Source organism: Sorex fumeus, unplaced genomic scaffold (genome assembly GCF_029834395.1).
Source record: "Sorex fumeus unplaced genomic scaffold, SorFum_2.1 ptg000030l, whole genome shotgun sequence".
In the NCBI taxonomy this organism is placed as follows: domain Eukaryota; kingdom Metazoa; phylum Chordata; class Mammalia; order Eulipotyphla; family Soricidae; genus Sorex; species Sorex fumeus.
The window spans coordinates 28,084,552-28,108,167 of record NW_026606087.1 but is presented as its reverse complement, the minus strand read 5'-3'; the positions used below and the strand labels follow the sequence as shown (position 1 = coordinate 28,108,167).

The following is a 23,616-nucleotide window of genomic DNA, read 5'->3' as shown; positions in this document are numbered from 1 at the left end:
AGATGACAGTCACATCATTTAATGCTTATTTATTGTTTCTACAGGGCAATTCTGGCCTGGGATTCAGTATTGCTGGAGGGACAGATAATCCCCACATTGGAGATGACCCTGGCATATTTATTACGAAGATTATACCAGGAGGTGCAGCAGCTGAGGATGGCAGGCTCAGGTAAAGATATGAAGTGTTAGAATTATATTAGAACCAAATCCGTCACATCAGTGAAACAGGTTTCTACATTTGGAGAATAATGATTCCACCAAATTTCTGTATTTGAAAGAGACAGATGTCAAAGAAAGTTTTTTTGACTGTAGGTTGCTTAGTATTAAATTTCAATTGATATTTATTTTGTTGTGTTGATGGGCTACAAAATTCAACTTTGAGAGGAAAATACATGGATTTATCTTTTATTCTGAAGGCTTTCAGTAATGGAAAGAATATTGTGAACTGATGAATATATAAATTAAATGTATATAAGATAACTTGCTGCAAATCACATTAACAAATACCGGTGTTATTGAGGCTGATTCATATGCTCAACAACCATTTATGAGGGCTTCTGTAGAAATTAGAGTAGAACAAAAGTTTGCTGCAACACGGATGCAACTAGAGAGGAAACAGATCAGAATGATTGCTCTCATATGTGGGCTTTAAGAAATAGTAAGGGAACAACTAAGAGACAAAAAAAAGCAACAAAACTGGAGAATTAGTCCACCAACTAGTTTCTGGGTAAGATATGGTGTATGGGTAGAACAGAAGGATTTTATGGGATCTTGATGGAGGAAAATATGTACTCCAGTGATGGGTGTGGGTGTTAGAAAGATCTCTTCATGAAACCACCATTAACAATATTGTGAACCCCAGTACTCCAAGATTTTTTAAAAGACTCAAAAAAACTACTCTATAGGGATATTACAATATGAATCTCAAATAGTTATTAAATTTTCACCCATCTCACATATCTGCATGAGAGCACAGAAGGAGAATGAGCAAGTTGTCCCGGTGAAGAGAAAAGGCTCCTTGAGGTGTATAGACAATGTCTGCCCAAGCCAAGCAGAGCCAGATACTGCTCAGGTTAAAGTGGTTGTTGGAGCCAAAGCCCTTTTATTTAAAGAACTAAACATTGTTTTGGAGAAAGTAAGAGCTCCCCACACAAGGCAATTAGTAAAAATACAAAATTCATCCAAAGATTAAGTACAAGTCAAAGGACCCTATGGATTGCAAAAATTAGGAGAGATTGCCCTGGGGAGAAAAACAAATCCTAGTGTTATTTTAGCACCTCTCCTAAACTGTACACCCCTTCAGGCCAGCTGCTATAGATAGAAATGGTTCAATAGATTCTTTCTGAATGAATAAGTATTTGAGTGAATGAATAAAGGGAGAAGAGAGAGGAGGGCAAATTAATGAGTAGGGCAAGGTCAGGGAAGATGAACAGAGTCCCACACAGAAGAATGACTCGAGCTTCGTTGTGACCTAAAATGGCAGAAAGGTAAGCCTCATAGCCTTCCTCAATCTGATTTTTTCATTAAGCATAAATAGGCTAGTGTCCTGTTTTCCTTGTAAAACTGCCAAGCATGCTGGTTTCCTGTCCAGTTTTCTCAGTTTTCTCAAGTGATTGATCTTGACAGCGGTGGAGAAGAAGCACATTTTCCCGCAGATACATCTGCATCTCCTATCGATAAGAAAATAGACTAATGGCAATATCACAGGAAGCACATGCCTTTTAACAATAGAATTTTCAAGCTAAATTGACTAAATTAATTTCTGAATGAGGAAATATCCATGCTGCAAGAGTGAATGAATTGAAGTAGATGTGCTGAGTGGTTCTACAAACAGGGGCGCTGTTTGCGAACATAAAAGCCTGGAAGAGCTCCATTTTATTAGTTTATAAATAGAATTTTATAGAATAATTCAGAATCATGTTTTCTGTATCTCTCTTAATGAAGTAGCAGATCTTAACTAAATTATGGCTTCAAGACTGAGCCAAAGCAGATTTTCTATTTTGTGCCGACCCTAGAGTTCAGAAAGACAAATATCACCTCAGACAATGTCACCATTCTTTGCCTGCAAGCATCAATCTCAGGCTTGCAATGGTCAAAGAAATTCTATTGTCCTGGAAGCTTCCTTAAAGAGTTTTAAAGACAGGAATCAAAATGATAGCTAAAACGTATTGTGCCTCTATGTTAGTAGTTGATATATATGTATGTATATTTATGTGGAATTGTAGGTAGATATGGAGATAATGTGTAGATGTGCATACACTAATACATAATTTTCTTATTTTACTTTTTTTCCCCTTTATTTTCTATGATGTTATGAACAACGGGAAGGCCTTTACCTTTTTTTAACTTTACCTTCTATGATGTACACCTGAGTGAGTGCAAACAGGAGCCAAAGGAGATAGAGCAGACAGTAGAGAGAGGAGAAAGGGAGAGAAGGGGTGGGGCTGGGGGAAAGAACAAAAGGGAAAAGGGAAAGAGGGAGAGGGAGAGAAGAGAAAGGACTGAGGAGAGAGGTGAGAGGCAGAGAGGGGAGAGAAGAAAGGAGAAAGAGGGAGAGGAGAGAGCGGAGAGATATGAAATAAGATATGGAGGGAGGAAGCAGGAAGAGAGGAGAGAGGGAGAGATGTGGGAGAGGGAGAGAAGAGAGAGGAGAAAGGGGAAAAGGTCAGAGAGGAAGAGAGTTAGAAAGGAGTGAGGAGAGAGGGAGAGAGAAGAGAAAAGAGGGAGGAAGGAAAGCGAGGAAGAGGAGAGAGAGGGAAAGTGCACAATTGTCTGTACATTGTACGTCCATATGAAGTGGATACTATTATGGCTATAATGTCAGAGATAGAAGAATCTAAGACTTACAGGATTTTCAAAGATAACCCAGATATTTTTGAAAGTATTTGTTTTGAATATCAATTTCATAACTCTCTAAATTCTCATTCAGTGGTAGAATCTCTATATAATTTTGTCTCCATCCAAAAGTGAGTTTGCACAATGATAAAGGAAACTCTAAAACTTGGAACGGTTGTTATTTTTCTATTGATGACTATTCTAATCTCTACACTTTTGTCTTTGTTCTGTTTTTGAGAACTAGGAATATGTCTTATGATTGCGTATGCAAATTATCAGCTCCTAAAATTATGTAACACTTAGCCTGCAAACTAAAACACGATCCAAACTTGAACCACCAAGTATATTTACTTCCCGATCCTCACCACAGACTTTCACCGATATAAAGCCACCTCTTGGATCAGTCTCTGCTTTATTTTCATAAATCCTTGTTATAACTGCTAAGATTTTCACCACATACTGCTCCCTGACATCGATTTCCGTGACTTTAAAGAGCTCAATAATAACAATCAGTTTAAAATCTGGAGATCAAACATGAAGGATAAAATTTAATAATGTGGACATTTAGCTACTTCAAAGACCTCACGTGTCACATTTTACTGATGTGTAACCTGGGTTCAGAAGACTGAGATTTTGTTTTAATTGTAATACAAATACTTTGACTCAAGTGAGTAATTAAGATCCTTAGGAACCGGAAAGAGGCAATAAAAATCCATGTCCATACAAAAAACGTTTTCCAAAATGTGCTAGAACAACTACTTGAGACTAGATCAATAAAATATGAGGTATGCTCTTTTAAAAATCTCATAATCCTTGTAGATGTAAGGGTAGCACTTTACATTAGGCACTGGAAATTTGGATATTCTAATAACTTTAATGTAATATAGTTGGTGTTGGAAAATTTAAACTCTTTTAGTTACTGTTTTCTTATCTGCAAAAGTATAACAGTAAAACCTACCTCTTTGAGGTGTCTGAAAATTGATTAAGGTGACTAAAGTTTGTGGCACATAGTATGTGCTCAATAAATCTTATTAATGTTTTAATCGGTTTGTAACCTCTTCCTTTTCTTAGTACTTTCCTCTGCTTTTTGCCTCTGCTGCTTCCTCTTCTCTATGCTATTCTAGTCACGTTCTTCTCATGCTTTATACCTCATCTTTATTCTCCTTTCTTCCTCTGCATCCTCCCCTTGCCTCTTATTAACATCCTTTCATATCCAGGGGTATGACTGTGATCTAGAGTTAGGGACAGAGCCAGATCTCTAAAAAATGTGAAAGGAGGGCTAAGTTAAAAGGTCAGACAAGAGAGTATATGGTGGTTTTTCTCTGGACAAGAATTTTTTTCTGATTGGTCTCTTTTTAAATGCAGTAATTTATTATGAATATTATTTCATTGTTGTTTGAACAATTAAATATGTTGTTTGGGTATTGTTTAATTGTTAACTGCCCTTTGTAGAATAGCTATAATATGTACACTGGTAGACAACAACTAAGCAAAATTAGCACATGTGGGATTTATTTTGCTATTTTGTTTTCAAGGTATTTTAGAAATGCTTTGTACAACACTTGACATTTATTTAGCTCGAAATAGCTTGATTTAAAATCTTGTAAGTGGCATTTAATAGAAAAATTACAAATGTTTTAAATGTTTAATAATATATTTACTATTTTCATTGTTAAGTTATTTTTTAACATTTTATATAACTGCTAATCTTTTAAAAGATGTTGTTGACCCTATTTTCTATTATTTTCTTTGCATACATTTCTAGTAGTAAATTTATAGATTAAAAATATATAAATATTACCAAGTAATTTCAACACATATCACAAAATTCCTTTCCAGAAAGATTAATATCAAGTTTTATTTCCACTAACAGTATTAGAGGTGAACTGTTTCACAGCATGTTATTGGCAGAACTCAAGCTCGTATCTATGCAATTTTGAACTGTTTACCAAGATAAGTAGTGAAATATTTCCTTGATTTATTTTATTAGCAATGTATGAACTTAAAATACAGATGATTAATTTTCATTTTGCCTCCTAGAACTAGTGATTAAAATGATGATAGCATTACCTATCTTTAAAGTAAGAACAATTTGGAAAGAACAGTAGATTTTTATTTTTCTAGAACCAAACAGATATATTTCCATGCTTTGAAGAATGACTTTTATTTCTACTCTCGTATTGAACCATAAAAATGCCCTGGCTTCAGTTCCCTGAGTTGTCAACGACCAATATTGATCTGTCATCCTAGAGAAGAGCTATCACATGACAGCCTCCGCTTGGTGATGCAGCAATGACATTTCTCAAAACTCTGCATTTATTAAACCCATCCCATAGTCGCAGGCAGAAAAGATGGCTACTTGCTTGTTTCCTGACAACACAACTTAATCCCTTACCTCTCACTCCAGTTATTTCAACTCTCAAATGAAATGAACAAATTTCAAGCTCACTACTTTGTTGGTTTTGTTTCTCTATGAGTTTATAGGTAAACTGAACTTGGTCCTTAGAAAAGGCAAGCAAGTGTACTTGTTAATCTTAGATAGAAGTACTAGAGATAATGAGTTTGAATATAGGAGCTACACGGGAGCCATCATGCAGGTTTGACTATTGAAACAAAATGAGAGAAACCTATGGCTCTTGTTTCCAGAATACAGTCCCTGGGCATGCCAAGCTAAAATGTTTTAGAGGTCATTTAGTTCATTCATTATTTAGTTAATTTACACACATTGACTCATTAATGATTTTAAAATAAGAACATGAAGAGAAATCCAAAGGGAGAGTAAGGTAAAAGGTTTGAGGGAAGGCAGAGGGGCTAAGGCGATAGTAAAGCAGGGTAGGGTCCTTGTCTCCCACACGGTCCTCCCAGCGTCGAATCCAGCATCCCATATGGTCCCTGGAGCCCACCAGGAGTGGTCCCTGAGCACAGAGTCAGAATGAAGCCCTGAGCATGGTCGTGTGAGGTCCAAAAGTCAAACCCAAAAAGGAACCGAGAAAGGGATAGGAGAGAGAGAGAGAGGAGAAGAAGAAGAAGAAGAAGAAGAAGAAGAAGAAGAAGAAGAAGAAGAAGAAGAGGAAGAGGAAGAGGAAGAGGAAGAGGAAGAGGAAGAGGAAGAGGAAGAGGAAGAGGAAGAGGAAAGAAGAAGAAGAAGAAGAAGAAAAAGAAGAAGAAGAAGAAGAAGAAGAAGAAGAAGAAGAAGAAGAAGAAGAAGAAGAAGAAGAAGAAGAAGAAGAAGAAGAAGAAGAAGAAAAACCCTCCAGAACCCTCCAGTTCTCAGGAGACAAGGAGACAGCAAGTATGTGGACAATTGAGAAAACAAATGTGAAGATAATATTTTTTTTCTGCCAATTTAGTAGTTTTAAGCAGACAAAAGGGCCAACTACCAAGCATTATGCATTATTCATTCATTCATTCATTCATTCATTCATCATCCTGTTATTCGTCGATTGCCTCGAGCAGGCCCCAGTAACGTCTCCTTCATCCTAGCCCTGAGATTATATTCAAGGCTCTTTAGGAGAATGAGACCCATCATTGTTACTGGTATTTGGAATATTGGGTACGCCATGGGGAATTTGCCAGACTCTGCCCTGTGGGCAGGCTACATTCGATAGCCTGCAAGTTTGTCCAAAGTAGGAATGAGATAATAAGATGTCATAAAAAGATGTCCTGATAAGATGTTCCGGGAGCTGGCTTTGTCCCTCTGCCAGTACCTTCATGTGTGCGGAGAGTGGTCTCAGCATGGTGGTGGCTGGTTCTGGAGGTCTTCGGCTGCCGGAGCCCTGGTCAGGGCAGGGAGGAAAGCTCAACCCGCTCCCCTCCAAGGGACTCCAGCGAGGAACAGCCAGGCGCGGGGGCAGGAGACTGCACTCGTCTTGTCCGGGAACTGGATTTTATAGTCTCTGAGTCTTGGCCATTGATGGGATTACACGGCGCCAGGGGGCCAGGTGGTGGGTGTGACCCCCGCCTACTGGAATTTGGAGGATCTGGGTGGAGGATGCTCGACTCCAATCCGAGTAGGATTATAGTCTGAAACTTACTTCTCACTCATTTTCAGAGTGTTTTAGGAAACGAAAGATTTCTTGTATGTGAAACAGCCTATGAGGTTGCTAAATCCTTAGAGTATCTTTCTGCGTTTAACTTTCATTACATATAAATAATTGCAAATGAAAACCTCATGAGTCACCTCATGTGACTCATCAATTGACTATAAATTTCCTTGATAAATCCAACTGATTATTGCAATAAATGACTATGATGATGGTATATTGTTCTCATGTCTCAATGGAGATATGATTATCAATGTCTTTAAAACCAAGTGAGTTTTTTTCCTCACTGTGTTAAGGTAACAGCATCATGTAAATCCATTTCCTAAATTAGAATATCTCAATGATTGCAAATTACGACTGTAGCATTATTTGAAAGAAGCATCGTTGGAATCTCAGTGGACTTATATTTGTGGGTTATATTTCTTCTATCTATGCACATAGAATATGCCCCTTGGTTTCCTCTGCCAGTGTTATCAGTCCCTAAGTGTGCTGCTATATTGCATAGACCAAAAGAAATAATGAACAGTAAGGTTTCATTGTAACTGGTCATGACAAGCTTCCAACAATTTAGAACTACATAAAAAATGTTTAAATAAGAATAATTTCAAGTTGGCATCTGGTAAAACATCAGAAACCCACGTACAGTCCTTCATAGCTGGAGAATTATCTCCTAGTTTTCCTATTTTTGTCAGCTTATATAATCTGATAAGTGAACTATCTTTATATGTTAGCTGAAATAACTTTATGGTAAGCATACTCTAACCTTTAAAGAAAAATAAAGCAAATTGTACCAGGATTTATGCATATGTACATGTACATATTCTTTAAAATTAATCTTAACTCTTACCTTATACCATACATAAAATGTAATTTAATGTATATCATAGACCAAAATATGAAAATTAAAACAAAAATACAAATTCTTAGAAGAAACTTTAGAAATAAAATAATTTATTAATTTGATACAAAAGCACAAGCAATAAAATAAAAACAAAAATATAAATTGGACTTTATCAAAATGAAACTTTTGGCTCTTTCAAGACACTAGTAGGAAACAAAGAATCAGGGAGCTAGAATAGGAGTTAGAGCACATATATTACATGATGCCAGTCCTGATTCCTTACCTGTCACTGTGTAGTTCCTGAGCACTGCTAGGAATAACCCTGAGATCCTGGACCAGGCTAGTCTCCTGAGGTGACCCTGATGGTTTCAGTTACTGAAAGATCTGAGAGTATAGAGAACTGAAACACCAGCCTGGTTAGCTGGAAAGTGCCAGGAGTAACCTCCAGACCCCCTGAGCCCTATTTAAGAGGTAGAAAAGATGGGAAAAAATATGGAATCGATGAAATATATTAACATTTACAGTCACATTTCTAAGACCAGGTATCAAAAATTTATTAAGGACTAGAAAGATAGTACAGTAGCTTTGGTGCTAACTGCACATAGCAGATGCTGGCTCTACTCTCAGGACTCATCCCCGAGTACAGTCAGGTGGCGGTGGCTCCAGCTAGCGGTGGCACCGCTGGATGTGACTGCAACTCCCCTCCTCCAAAAGGAAGATATTTTACAACAATACAAAGACAAATGAGCTTTATTTTTAAAAACTAAAAAAAATTCTGTATTCATTTCCTATTGCTAATGCAACAAATTACTACAAATTTAATGGTCTTAATTTTCTAATTCTGAAGTTTAAAAATCCAAAATCAGATGTACTAAAATAAAAATATTCCAATTAAACAGCTCCAGATGTTTTATGAATCTATGCTTGGTATTTTCTCATCTTCTAGAAACTACCTGGATTTCTTATCTCATTATTATTTTTCCAGCTTTTAGATACTTCAGTCTAATCTTTGTCTCTGTCATCAAATTGCTTCTTTAGGTTTCCCTCTCCTGCCTTGTTTTTATGAGAATTCCTGCCAGCACATTTGACATATTAATATGACTCAGGAAAATTTCCTTATCTCAAGTCTCTATTGTATAATAAGGTAACATATTTCACAGATGAAACATTGAAATTTGAGATTTGTATGGGTGGGAAGAGCATTATTCAGCCCATCACATATAAGAAATAAGTATTTCTTTAAAGAAGACAAACAAATGCACAATGAGTACATAAATTTTTTCCATATGATGACTCATTAGAGAGTTGAATATCAAACTATAATAAAATATAGTTTTATAACAAATAGGATGGCAGTAGTAAAAGTAATGATTAATAACAAAGGTTAGGAGGCATATGGAAAAATCAGAATTCTCATCGTATACTGCTGGTGAGAGAAAAAAGGTATGGATACTTTGGAAAATGAATTTACAAAGTTAAAAGAGTTGCCACGCGAACACCAATTCTACTTCTAGGTGTGTGTATGAGTATATATGTGTGTATATTGAAAACAACATCTATGTACAAAGCAATTGTACATTATTATCCACAGTAACATTATTTCTAATTATAAATAGAAACAATCCAAATTTCCAATAAGCTGTGATATATATATATATGCAATGGAATATTGTTCAGCCAATAAAAGGAATGAAATATTCCTGTACATGGCACAGATTAATATTTAAAACAGTATTCTAAGCAGATGCACAAAGACACATATTATGTACTTTATTTATGTAAAATGTTCAGAATAGGGAAATCTAAACAAAAAAAATAGATTATTGATTGCCAGGGACTGGTGATTAGGATGAAATTTCTTTTGGGTGTGATGACAATACTTTGAAATTGGATAGTGCTACTAATTATAAAAAATGAGATTATACCAAAATTACTTTTAAAGGAAATTTTTAGAATATGAGTTATATTTTAACTGTTATTATAAACTAATTAATTATTCTTTTCTCATGGCATAATTCATGCTTATTTACAATCTGAGTGTAACTTTTAGTTCAGAAATTGTATGACTTCTTCATAAGTCATCTAAGGTTTCTAAATATTGTGGCAATCTTCTATTTCATGCACATAGTAGCAGATATTTGACTTTGTGTTCCTGCTAGGAAAATATCAGTACTTCATAAAAATATCAATACTGCATCTGATAAGTAAAGTTTGTATTTTCGAAAATATTAAAACAAGTAACTTAAGTATGTTATAATTTCACTGTATCACTGTATCACTGTCATCTCATTGTTCATCGATTTCCTCGAGCAGGCACCCGTAATGTCTCCATTCAACTGAGCCCTGAGATTTTAGCAAGTGCCACAATGGAGGCTCTTTCAGGGTCAGGAGAATGAGACCCATCATTGTTACTGGGTTTTGGGGCTAGAGTGATAGCACAGCGGTAGGGCGTTCGCCTTACAAGCGGCCAACATGGCCGACCCGAGTTCGATTCCTCCGCCCCTCTCGGAGAGCCCGGCAAGCTACCGAGAGTATTCGATATGCCAGACACAGTAACAACAAAGTCTCCAATGGAGACGTTACTGGGCCCGCTCGAGCAAATACAACACAGGGAGCTTGCCAGACTCTGCCCTGTGGGCAGGATACTCTCGGTAGCCCGCCGGGTCCTGAGAGTGAGAAGTAGACAATAAGAGGTCCAGGAGCTTGGTTTTATGGTCTCTGGATCTTGGCCGTTGATGGGATTACACGGCCCTGGGGTCACCAATTAGGTTCTGTAAACATATTAGAAGAACCCTGCTCTTTCACTCCATTGGGGATCAGAGCAAGTATTGGAAGTGGACAGCTTTAATGACCCGTATGTGGCTGTCTTCCTAAAAGGGTCCTTTCTCCCTTAGGGAAATACTTCTCTATTCACCACCCAGCTTCTCATTTCTTGGAAAAGACTTGTACAGAGGAAATGCTCTCTTCACACTATCTGGGGGAAGACCTGAGCAGCCAATTATCTCTTAAACTCAGTCTTTTTTCCTCCTCCTATTCCTCCCCCTCCCAATCATCCCCCTTCTCCTCCTCCCCCTTCTCCTCCTCTTATCTGAGAACCTTGTGGGTGTGTTACTCTGCAGGGTTCTCTTTTATCCAGCCATTCAGAATCTTCTTTTGCATTTTGATCCCTTCTTCTTTTCTCCTAAAATATAATTTTCAGTCATTATTGGTACTATGGTCAACATGATGTTGATGCAGTAGAAAAATTCCTTTAGAAATTCCTGGTATCTGGTGTTTTCTGATAACTTTCAGACGACTGCCCAGGAGAATCCCAAGAACATTGAAGATATTGTGGTGGAAAGCTATGGTGCTGGCTTTAGGAGCTGATGGTGGCATGGGCGTGGCTTGGTGACAGAGTGCACGGAGCATGTCTTAGTTTCTAATCTCTAGGACTGCAAAGGGGGGTTGGGGAGAGGCAAGGAAATCCAGATAACGAGGTCTCTCCTGTTTATTTATGTTTTGTTTTTTTATCTTGTTTTCAGTTTTGGCCACACCTGTGGTTACCCCTGGCTCCACACTCAGGAATTACTCCTGGGGGTCCTCAGGGGACTACATGGAATGCTGGGGATTGAACTGGGTGGGCCAGTGCAAGGCAAACATTCTACCTGCTGTTTGTTCCGGCCCCATAGATAGCTAAGTCTTGATCCTGTCTCTCCTGATTAATTGTGAGGCCATGCAGAGTTATTTCAGCTCTGGAAGCCTTGATTTGCTTCTATGCAAGGAATGATAACCAACTTGTGGTTGTGGAGCTTAATGGCTGAAAGTTAAAATATTTTTACAGGGCCGAGTTAAGACGCAAGCTTTGCAGGCAAATGTAGGGGCGATGATGGCTCGTCTAATGTTATAATTTATAAGGATTAATTCTGATTGAACTTTGCAAGATCCAAATATATTTAAGAACGGAACAACATCATTCATTCTTGGCAAAAGAACAACAAAATGGTTAAAATATAGAAGGAACAATCTTCATATTATGTGTAGTTCTAGATACAAATATCTAGATCAGATTGAAAGTTATAATACTTCAACAAAGGAAAAATTGACCTCCGAATCTATGCCATAACTAGCTCTGAGATACTGTGAAGGGTATAACCCTTCTGATCTTAGCACCTTTTGTCATAAAAGGAGATTTAAAATAAAATTCTTCTCATTTGATTTTTTTTTGTAGTCTGAGAAGTACAGTCTTCTATTATAAGCAGGAAGGCAGGAAGGCACACATTCATTTTGATTAAACCTGTGGACTTACATATAATCTTCATTGTATTCCTATCAAAGACCTGATTACAGTATTAAATGTTGACAAGACATGTGCTATTATTAATCTACATTTTTTTTATGTAGGAGTACTGCTATTTATTCAGCCACTGATTAGCTGATTGAATTGGGCATAAACTCCACCTTACTTTTTTTTCATAATTTTATTTATTTATTTTCTCTTGTTATATTTATTTATTGAATCACTGTGGAAAAAGTTACAAAGTTTTCAGGTTTAAGTCTCGGTCATACAGTGATCTTTCCCTTCACCAGTACTCATTCTTCACCACCAAGAACCCCAATATACCCTCCCACCCCTCCCAATGCCTGTGAGGCAGATGATTTCTACTTAACTTTTCTCTGCATTGATTACATTCATTATTTTGACAAAAGACACATCATTATTGTTTATAATTCCTCCCCCCCCCCCCAACAATCAGAATTGTTGAAAAGGCATTGTGAAATACTCTGTTTGCTATAGCTGATTATGAGAATCATATAATGATTTTGAATTTCTGTAAAGAGCCAGATAATTACGAGATTGGTTTCTGTGCATCTGGTGTTATGGCTGTGCCATAGAGCCACTCATGGGGGGCAACTTGTGACCTCAGTAGGGCGTGAAGGACGAGCCAGTACCACCACCCTTCCCATGAGACTGCAGTTATTCCGTCACCACCAGCTCATACCTGGCTTTCCTATAAGCTCTGAGGCGGCAGACACCTTGGTTGCGGGGGGGGGGGGGGGGGGCGGGGGTGGAGGGGAGGGGAGGGAAGGCAGAAGGGAGCAACTCCCTTTCCCTCCCAGGGAGGCATGGCACTGTAGTTTAATGCATGGTCCATTCACTTTTCTGCTGCAAGCTGCCAGACTCTGAATTAAGTCCTTTTGCCTCTGGAGCCATGGCCGTGCTGGAGAGCCGCTCGTGAAGAGTGACTCATGACCTCGATAGGGTGTGAAGGATGAGCCGTTACCACCCTCCTTCCCATGAGACTGCAGTTGCCCCGTCACCGCCGGCTCATACCTGGCTTTCCTATAAGCTCTGAGGCGGCTGCCACCTTGTATGCGGTCCAGATGCATTTCTGCCAAAAGCCGGTGGGTTTCGAGATTTGTTTCCGAGTCTCTGGGATCATGGCCATTAATCAGTTTGATCAGGAGCCAGAGAAGCCATTTGTAGGTGGCGACTCAGGGTCTCGTTGGGATGGGGAGGAAGGGCCGGTTCCACCATCTGGTGAGGCCCCCAGTGTCTCATCACTGCACCGAAATCTGACTGTCCACTGACCTCTGGAGGATGGCGGTCACCGGGCCACCAGGGGGAATAGGCCAAGGCACGAAACCTATTCCCACCTGGAGTGGCCCAGCACCAGTAACCTACTGCAGGAACAGGACAGATTTCTGCCAAAAGCCTTTGGGTTCCGAGATTCGTTTCTGAGTCTCTGGGATCATGACCGTTAACCAGTTTGATCAGGAACCAGAGAAGCCATGCTTCCAATTATATAGCTGAGCTGGAGGTGGTTTGTGGGTGTGTCTCCCACATACCTAACTTTTGGCCGTTTACTTTCTTGGTAAACTTTTCCCCAAGTTTTTGGGGTGTGGCCAAAGGCACAGCAGCAATTTTGGGGTATCTGAAAGCCTAACGGTGCCATCAGGCTGCTGATGCACTCGCCTCACAGGTACAGATTAACCTGCTGGTGTCACCATACCCTCTATTTATCTTTTTTTTATCTATAATAGTCTCTCAAAAAGACATACTATCATTATAACTTCTGAAACTATATTTGATGTTAATTTTGGTAAATCCACTTTGGAATCTACACCCAAAAAAAAAAAAAACAGTTTAGCGGGAGAAGAAAAAAAAAAGAACACATTATCACATGATTTTTAGTTCAATGATGATTCAACTTATTGTCAAGAACATTTCCTTCTGAACCAACATAATTTCTAACATTATTTGGAAATGACTAACAATGCTAGAAGCATTGCAGAAACATAAGGTGATTACAAATTGACTTAACAAGTGCCAAAATCATAACAATGTTATACTCACACATTATGTATTTAGTTCCCAAGCAGGACTGTGGAATTAGTAAAATTGATGGAGTTTTAAATATCATCACCCAAGTAAAATTTCTTTTTATATTCCCCAGTGCAAATCAGGCAGGCTTTCACAGGATGGCCTTCTACCTCTGGCATGTTGTACGTTATTTAACTGGACAAAGCTGAAGCTGGAAACCTGTTAGAATTGGAGTGTTAGATTTTGTAGCAAGTTTCACTACAGAATGAGTAGACCCATCCTTTTCCTATATGCCAGTGCCTGTTACCTTCCCCCGCCCCCATCTCCAAGCACAAAGAATCTATGATCACAGCGCCTTATCAACATCCCATCTCAGTGTTAACAATTAAAACGCAACGGGGCTAAAGAGAGAGTACAGGGATTGAAGTACTTGCCTTACATGCCAGAGGCTCCATTCAAACTCTGGTTCCTGAGCACTGCCAGGAGAGTTACCATAAGTTCAGAGCCAGGAGAGAGCTCTTTGCCTAAGCACCATTGGATCTGACCCAAAAATGAATTAAAAAATTAAAACAAAAACATAACAAAATCATACTAAAGTTGTTTTAGAACTTTAGGAAATGACAGACTGGAATGGAATTGAGATCTAATTACTATGCAACTCTAAACAAAAAGATGATGAGAATTAAATAATTTTTATATAGTGTAGTTTTTGTAAACAAACTGAAAAAGTATAAAGACTTTATAAAGTATATAAGAATTACCAATAATTCACAGAAAAATATTATTTGTTCCTTTATACTCAATTATATTTTTGGACAGTTGAACTTTTTATCTTTTTATCTTTCATTTTTATATACTACAACAAAAACATTTCCTAATAATAATACAAACATACACACATAAAAGGCACAGTAATCAGATCTATGTTTTTTGATATTATGTATTATTTAATTTTGCCATATTTGGAAAATTTAAGTTGTTTATTGCATTTTAATGTAGCACAGCAGTAGGGCGTTTGCCTTGCGCACAGCCAGCCCAGCTGAGCCAGGTTCAATTCCTCTGCCCTTCTCAGAGATCCCAGCAAGCTACTGAGAATCTCACCCACGCGGCAAATCCTGGCAAGCTACCCGTGGCATATTTGATATGCCAAAAACACAGTAACAACAAGTCTCACAATGGAGACGTTACTGGACCTCCTCGAGCAAATCGATGAACAACGGGAGGGCAGTGACAGTGATCCTTGTGAAAGAGATTAAAAAATCTGACAGATGAAAATAGCCATAAGGACTGAAGCACATGCTTTGCAAGCAGAAAAACCTGAGTCAAGTCCCCTATGCCACATGGTCTCCCAGTCACCAAGCCAGGAGTAGACCTTGAGCATGGCGGGGTATGACATAAATAAAAAAGAAAAATAAACTAAATTAAAAATCTGACATTTTTTCCAGAGAACACAATTGTCAATGACCATATATTTCAGAGTCTAAGATATTTGAATACTACCTCCAGTATTTATTTTACTTTTTAAATCAGACTGAAGGTTTTGTTTTAATTTGCAATGAAATAAGAGTAATGTATTATTTTTCTTGAATATTTTTAATTTTCTTTTTTCCTGGAATTTTATGTAAGGAATAAATATTAATAAAAATTAAAAATACAATTCAGTCCAACTAGTTATGACAACAAAAATATCACTTACAAAGAAGCGAATGTTAGTGTCACTATTCTAATAAGAAGTGTTAGATTTTTGCAAATAAGTAAGAAAATTCTCATAGTTAACTAACCTCAATTTGCATACTTATTCTCTCCCTCTTAATTTGAAAAGGCCCATCAGATAGCATAGGGAATTCTGTTCTCTACTTCCTGGGTCTTTAATTTTGCTTTTTCCATGTGTACTATTATATAGACATAGATGCTGATAATGTTTACATAATGTACAAAACACTGAAATATTCAAAGCTATGAAATTTAAAAGAAAAGGCTTATTAGATCCAAGCTCAGGATAAATTAACACTGTTATTAAACGTCTCTTGTATTAGGGACTAAAACTATTTACTGTTCAACCTCAGGCAAGTAGCATAGAATCAGTCTTTAAAGATCCATAGATCCATGTGTCACCTAAATGTAATCCAATAATTTTTCAGTTAATTAGTTTTTATTATTTTTTTATTGCTGGAGTGATAGCACAGCGGTAAGGCGTTCGCCTTACACGTGGCCAACATGGCCGACCCGAGTTCGATTCCTCCGCCCCTCTTGGAGAGCCCGGCAAGCTACCGAGAGTATTCGATATGCCAGACACAGTAACAACAAAGTCTCCAATGGAGACGTTACTGGGCCCGCTCGAGCAAATCGACGATCAACGGGAGGGCCTTTACCTTTACCTTTACCTTAATTTTTATTGGGGTACTATGATTTACAACACTGTTAATGACAGTTTCATGCAGACATCCTTCCACCACCAGAATATGGAAACCATCAGAGTACCCATTTCTCTCCACCATTGGTCAATGATCCCTTCCATATAACCTTCCTCCACAAATCCTACCTATCCTATCCTATCCTCTCCTGTGAACCTATTCTCCAATCCTTTGCCTTTTTCTTGCTCCCTGGCTATGTATATTTATATCCAAGATATGAGAAAAATGACTTTGAATCAATCCTTTTCCTTATAACTGACTTCACTCAGTATGATACTTTCAATTTCCATCCACATAATGCCAAATAACATGATTTCATCCTTTCTTATTACTGTATACTACTTCACAGTCACGTCACAGTCCTCCCGTTGTTCATCGATTTGTTCGAGCAGGCCCAGTAACATTGTGAGACTTGCTACTGTGTGTGGCATATCAAATACGTCACGGGGAGCTTGCCGGGCTTTGCCATGCGGGCAAGATACTCTCAGTAACTTGCTGGGCTCTCCGAGAGGGGCAGAGGAATCGAACTTGGGTCAGCCATGTTGGCTGCATGTAAGGCAAATGCCCTACCCGCTGTGCTATCGCTCCAGCCCGTATACTACTTAATCATGTAAATATGCTAGAACTTCTTGATACCTTATCTATAGCTTGACAATTTGTCAATACAAATAATTTTCAAAAATGCAAATTAGTCTGATATTTAAACATAGATATCAAGGTCACAATTTGTAATTTACAGCACCTTGATACTAATTAAAATTTTATATAATTTTCCTTCTACTTTTACCCTCTATTAAATTATTTAAATATTTCAGTCTAATTTTTTAGTAGTAGACTAAATCGAGAAGACCATTAAGAAGGATGGAAAATACAAGGTTTCTTTTCACAATACGGTGAGTTAAGGAATGAGCTCCTTCTTCTGTCCAAGTGTGTTTAAACAAGAATAAAAGTAAAGTAAAGGCCCTCCCGTTGGTCGTCGATTTGCTCGAGCGGGCCCAGTAACGTCTCCATTGGAGACTTTGTTGTTACTGTGTTTGGCATATTGAATACGTCACGGGGAGCTTGCCAGGCTCTGCCGTGCAGGCGAGATACTCTCGGTAGCTTGCCGGGCTCTCCGAGAGGGGCGGAGGAATCGAACTCGGGTTGGCCATGTTGGCTGCGTGCAAGGCAAACGCCCTACCGCTGTGCTATCGCTCCAGCGATAAAATCCAGAATAAGTGATTTTATATTTTTCTAGATATATATTGTAAAATCACATATATTTTAAAGCTTTATTTAAAAATTTTCTATTGATTAATATGTTGTGTATCTGATATAAGAGAACAGGAACTGCTTTGTAGCTAAATTTTTCTCTGCATTGTCAATTCTCTGACATACCGACTGATGAACAAAATTGCAAATTTGAATTTTAAGATGAAATGGCAAAGAGCTACTTTCTTATGGGCTTTATATGTGAAAGTTTCAGGATCTGCAATATAATGATAAATCTTGAGTGAGTTGATGTCACTGTCATTTACTCCTATGACACATAAGTTGTTGGGAAATTAAAGTGGAAAAGAGTAGAGCAAGTGTTTATTAATTAAACCAACACCATGTATACCATTTATTCCCAAATGTGTGCGATCTATTTGTTTTATAAATATTTACTCCACAGTTTTCTGTATATAAGACACTTGGAGCTGGGGATAAACCGGAAAACAAAGAATCTGTGCCATTGTGTAACTTCCATCCCATCATAGCAACATTTATAAATTTGGAGTGGAAATTGGGTTGATAAAACAAAGTGTATAAGCTGTGAAAAACTATAATATAATACAATGACTTGATCTAGTTGTGTGATCAGGGGAAATCTTACGTGAAGGGTTACTTATTGATAGATTTATTGATTCACTGGTTTTTTTAACTATACCCTACTGTATACTCAGGGATGCTCCTGGCTAATCAGGGATCACTCCTTGTGATGACAAGAATATAAACCAGAGTTGGCCATGTGCAAGACAAGCAAATTAACCCCTCTTTCCAGTCTCTAGAAGATTATTTAAACCAAAAATTGAAGGGCAACTCTTAGCAAAGAGATATATGATGGTAGTCATTCATTAAGCAGAAATTGAAAAAAAATAAAATTAAAACAATACATCCTGCAGTGGAAAGTTAAAAGGCCCCAGAACTACAGCTGGTTGGACAGAGGGGATACGAAGCAGAGAAGAGAAATGAGAATTAAAGAACTGTGGGTGCCTTACAAGTTGATTCTTTGTCAACCTCAAGGCTATGCAGAATAAAGTTTCAGTGATAAAATGACTAAATTAAATTGCTTTATTTCAAAGAGCACACTGATTGCTGTTAGAATATGGTTTGGTTAACAACACATTCTGAGAAAGCTTTTATCTCAACAGGCCATTGTAGCAGCTCAGGTGGTTGGACTAAGATGCCAAGAAAATAATTGAAAGAATCAGATATATATTTTGAAACATACTTGAAGGATAAGCATGATCAAATTGAATTACTTATTTGATGGGACATAAGAGAAGTCTTAGTCTTTCAAATTAATCATTAATGCCTTCTCATGGCTCGTCTCAAGAGGAGGTTATATACTTTCCATGATCACAAAAACAATTTCCTACTAACAATAAAGGAAATTATCCCATTACAGTAAATCACAAAACATACTTCCCCATTTATCATCAATCACATACAATTACTTATTAATTAATCAATTCGTTAACGCATCAAGGTGCCAACCTAGAGACGCAAGACCAGGACCTGTTCCCAGATCAGGGAGGCACAAAGCATTTCTTGCTCTCAATAACCGTGCTTCTGCCGTCAATTCCCAGACGTGAGTTCAGCCCTCTGTCACCGTCTAAAGGGCCTCAGGATGTCTTCCAACATTCTCAGTCTAAGACCTATGCCAGGTACTGAGTAGACATTATCTTTCTCTTCGTATAAGGCACCAACTTATCTAGTAGATGACTTTGAAATATGGAGCATGACGATTGGTAACATGTATTCAAAGATCGAGTTGGCATAATTCCACATCAGACAATATCATATTTAAGATGTGGAGGCATTCAAATTTAGATATCAGTTAGACAGTTGAACATGACAAACAGTGGGAATGCTGAAAGTCTAAAACCAAGAGAACTAAGAAGTTTCCTTGAAAACCTAATCAATAGTGGAAATAATTTAGAAATTAAATTATTCTAGCTCTTTGGATATAGGGTAAATTAGAGACTTTTGAATTGCTTCAAAACTCAAGGTACTTGAACTGATTTATGGAGTCAATTTATTTACCCTCAGACTCACCTGTAATTTCATGCTTTATCTTCTTCCCTGCTTTTCCATGTAAAATTCTTCTTCTTTTTTTTTTTAATGGGGAGGGCACAACTGTGATGCTCAGGGATTACTCCTGGCACCGCACTCAGATATCACTCCTGGCAGGTTGAAGGGACCACATAGGATTTTGTGGGCTGAACTCAGGTCAGTCACGTGCCAAACAGGCTTCCTAACGACTGTGCTATCATCATTCCCTCCTCATCCATGTAAAATTCTTCTCCCATTTTTTAAAAAATAAAGTACATAGCTTACCCACAACAAACTTTGCTATGGTTCTATTTACTGTTATATACCATTTAGAACAAATTGTCTACTTATTGAGCATACTGATTTACTAATTTACTAATAGGCATAAGAGTAATGTTGTTGCCAGGGATAATAAAGTTAATAATTCTGATGACTGAGTAATCAATTTTTTAAGTTATATGGTTTACCTTTCCTTGACTGTAACAAAACTGGGAAAAAGGCATTATCTGATATATTAGTAAAAGAATTTAAATGACAGATCACAAGATGTAAGGCATATTACTTAGAAATAATTGAGTTTCTCTTTTATTTTCCATTTGATTTATGCAAAAAATATATAAACAGATTTTCTAGCATGAATTCATAAAAAATGAAAAATAGCAAGTTTAAACATTATCTCTTTTTATTCTTATTTCATATTCCATAAAAAAGAACAAATTTTAAGAAACTTTGCTCTATCCATTAGCAACTAGTCAGAAAAATTGCATTTTTATTGTTTAAGATTTATAGATTGATACTTAAGTTGAATACCCAGGTTATTTTGATTGATTGTTTACTATTAATAATCATCATGACAATTCAATGCAGAAGAAAAATTGAAACATTTTTTTCATAAGAAATTTAATAAGTAAAGCATAAGATTTATATTTTTACGTGTATTTGTTTCTCTAAGCATACTACACTGATTGATATAAAATGTTTAGTTCAAAATGTATTAGGATTCATCTCAGGAAACAAATGAAAGTGCAAGTTCAAGGAGTAAAAAGAAACCAAAAGTGTTGGAAAGATAGTACAGAGGAGAAGATATTTGACTTGCATGCAGTTGACCTGGACTCAATACCCCACGCCACATATGGCTACCGTGAGCCCTATCAGGTGTGATCCCTGAGTGCAGAGCCAAGAATAAGCCCTGTTTTACTTACAATCACACACATAGCTAGATATGATCCCCCTCCCTGCCCAAAAAAAGATAAAACAATTAATAAGAAAAAGAAATCCCTAACCAACTGAAAGGGTTGTATTCACTTATATTTTAAATTGCTGGCCATGAAGCTCACATCTGTGTATATTTATATTTCACTATAAACATTTGAAATAAAGAGGTTGCAGCTAAAAATAAAAAGATGTAATTCACAAAGCCAGGAATTATATGTTTTTTAAATTTAAACTTATCACAAAAGAAATAGATATCAACTCAAAGCATGAAAAACAGTCTTGTTTTGTATTTTCGTGCCTTGTTTTTTTTTTGAAAGTCTGAAGATAAGTATATTGCAGGAGAGCAAAAAGAAATGCTCAGATGCTAAGGGAAGAAGCAGGCGAGTCACAGAGTTCAGAAACGTGCTTCAAGCTGGATTGTCAATGTGAACTAGATGAAGACCAAAGAGGCTGCATTAGGTTTAGTCTGAACCAAATTGTGTGAGCTCATTGGGCACATTTTCTATGCTTTTCTTGGCAGAGGCAAAGTGAAGGGTTTCAGACTAGAATGGATTAAAAAGAAAAGGGAAAGGAAGAAGTAGTATACGTAAACAGCCCTCTGTGTACGTAATTGTTTTGTGAAGAGGACCGTAGCTAATTGAGGTATATGATCAGTGAAAATCTTTTGGAACAGTAGCTGATAGAAGAGCAGAAGCAAACATACTTTGAGAATTAGCATGAAAAGGGAAAGTTTCAATATTGGCATGGCAGAAGGAAGGATAAAACCATCATCTAGGTGCTAGGAGATTATGAATTCATAGCGATTCCCATCATGTCTGAGAGTTCTTCAGCTTCTGGAGGAAGCAGTAAGAGGAAGCTTATGGTTATCAAGGTTGTGATTTTAGGAATTCAATATTTTATCCATTCTTCTAGGTCTCTAGATTTTCAAAGTAATCCCTGATTATTCCTTTCCTTCTGCTTGCTTTGTGTTCCTTTGGTTGGTTGTTTCCAAGTTTCTGCATCGGTGCAGTTAAGTTCTCTGTGTGAGTCCTTTCTTCCTTCTTGACGAATGTTTGCATAGCTATGAACTTTTCTCTCTCTCTCTCTCTTTTTTTAAAATTTTAATGAATCACCATGAGATTGTTACAAGTTTTCATGTTGGGGCTACAATCACACAATGATCAAACACCCATCCCTCCACCAGTGCACACTCCTCACGACCAATCCCCCCAAAAAAACCCCTTTCCTCTCCCTGCCTCCATGTCAGATGATATTCCCCATAGTCTCTTTTACTTTGGGGCATCCTGGTTTGCAATACAGACACTGAGAGGCCATCATGTTGGGTCCCTTATCTACTTTCAGGACACATCTCCCATCCCCACTGATTCCTCCAGCCATCACTTTCTTCGTGATACCTTCTCTATTTCTCTTAACACCACTTTTGATGTGTTTCACAAGTTATGGGAGCTCATGTCCACATTCTTGTTTATTTCTAGAAATCTTTTGATTTCTTCTCTGATTTCTTATAAGATTTCTCCTCTGGTTGTTTAATAGTGAGCTTTTTAATTTCCAGGTATTTGAGTTATTTCTCCATTTCTGATCATGATTAACATCTATTTTCAGTGTGTCATGGTCTTAGGAGATAACTAATATGATTTCTGTTTTCTTGACTTTTTGGAGGTATGTTTTGTGGCACTGTATGTATTATAACCTGGAGAATGCCCCTTGCCAAATTGTAGCCTAGTTGATCTACAAAGAGGAGACAGAACAATGTTGAAATCTTAGCCTGTTATTGTATTGCTTCTTCCATCAAGTCAATTAGCAGTTGTTTTAAGTAATAAGCTAGTCCCTCATTAGGTGTACACATGTTAAGAAGTATAAGTTCTTCCCAACATACATATCCTTTGATCATTAGTAAATGGTGCTCTCTGTCTTTTATAGCATTTGTAAGCCTAAAGTCGATGTTATCTGGTACAAGTACAGCCAAAATGACCTTTGTGAGGTGTTTTGGGTTTTGTTTTGTTTTGTTTTGTTTTGTTTTTCTCTGCTTAAAATACTGTCTGCCAACCTTTGACTTAGAGTCTGTTTGTCCTTATTATTCAAATGTTTTTCTTGTAGACAGCATAAGAATGGATTCAGTTTTCTAATCCATCCTGACACTCTGTTTCTCTTAATCAGTGTATTTAGGTCATTGACATTGATAAAAATTATTATCATGAAGTTTAGGGGTATTATTGCCAACTTTCTGTGGAAGTTTGGTGTGAATTAGTTGTTTTATCTTTAAAAATCTTCAGTTATACAAAATTGATCTTGAGCCTTTGAAGTCCCTGAGCCGTTGTTTACCCTAAAGAATGAAATTGTACCATTTGCTCATACATGGATAGATTTGGAGAGTATTATACTGAGTGGAATTAGTTGAGGGATAGGCACAGAATGATCTCATTCATATGAGGCATATAAAGAAACATAATAGGGGAGTAACTAATACCCAAAGGCCATAGAAATAAAGAACAGAAGGACTGATCCTTATTGGAAAGCTGACCACTGCAAGGGATTGGGTGATAGGTCAGGGAAGGGACCACAATGACAGTGATAGTGGGAAGTTGCCAGTCTGGATGTGGACTGGGTGCTGAAAGGAGCTAAAACCATATGCATGGTACCCTTTCAGTAACAGCACTGTAAGCCACAGTA

The 23,616-nt window shown here is 37.5% G+C and overlaps 1 protein-coding gene across 21 annotated transcripts in view; it reads left to right on the top strand.

The window, feature by feature from the left end:
• Positions 1 to 23,616, top strand: part of DLG2 (discs large MAGUK scaffold protein 2) — a 1,600,462-nt gene that overhangs the window by 880,646 nt on the left and 696,200 nt on the right. For all 21 annotated transcript variants that reach the window (XM_056115953.1, XM_056115951.1, XM_056115947.1 and 18 more), the window contains one exon: positions 45 to 169. In XM_056115953.1, coding sequence (XP_055971928.1) covers positions 45 to 169 — 125 coding nt within the window. The remainder of the gene's footprint in view (positions 1 to 44; positions 170 to 23,616) is intronic.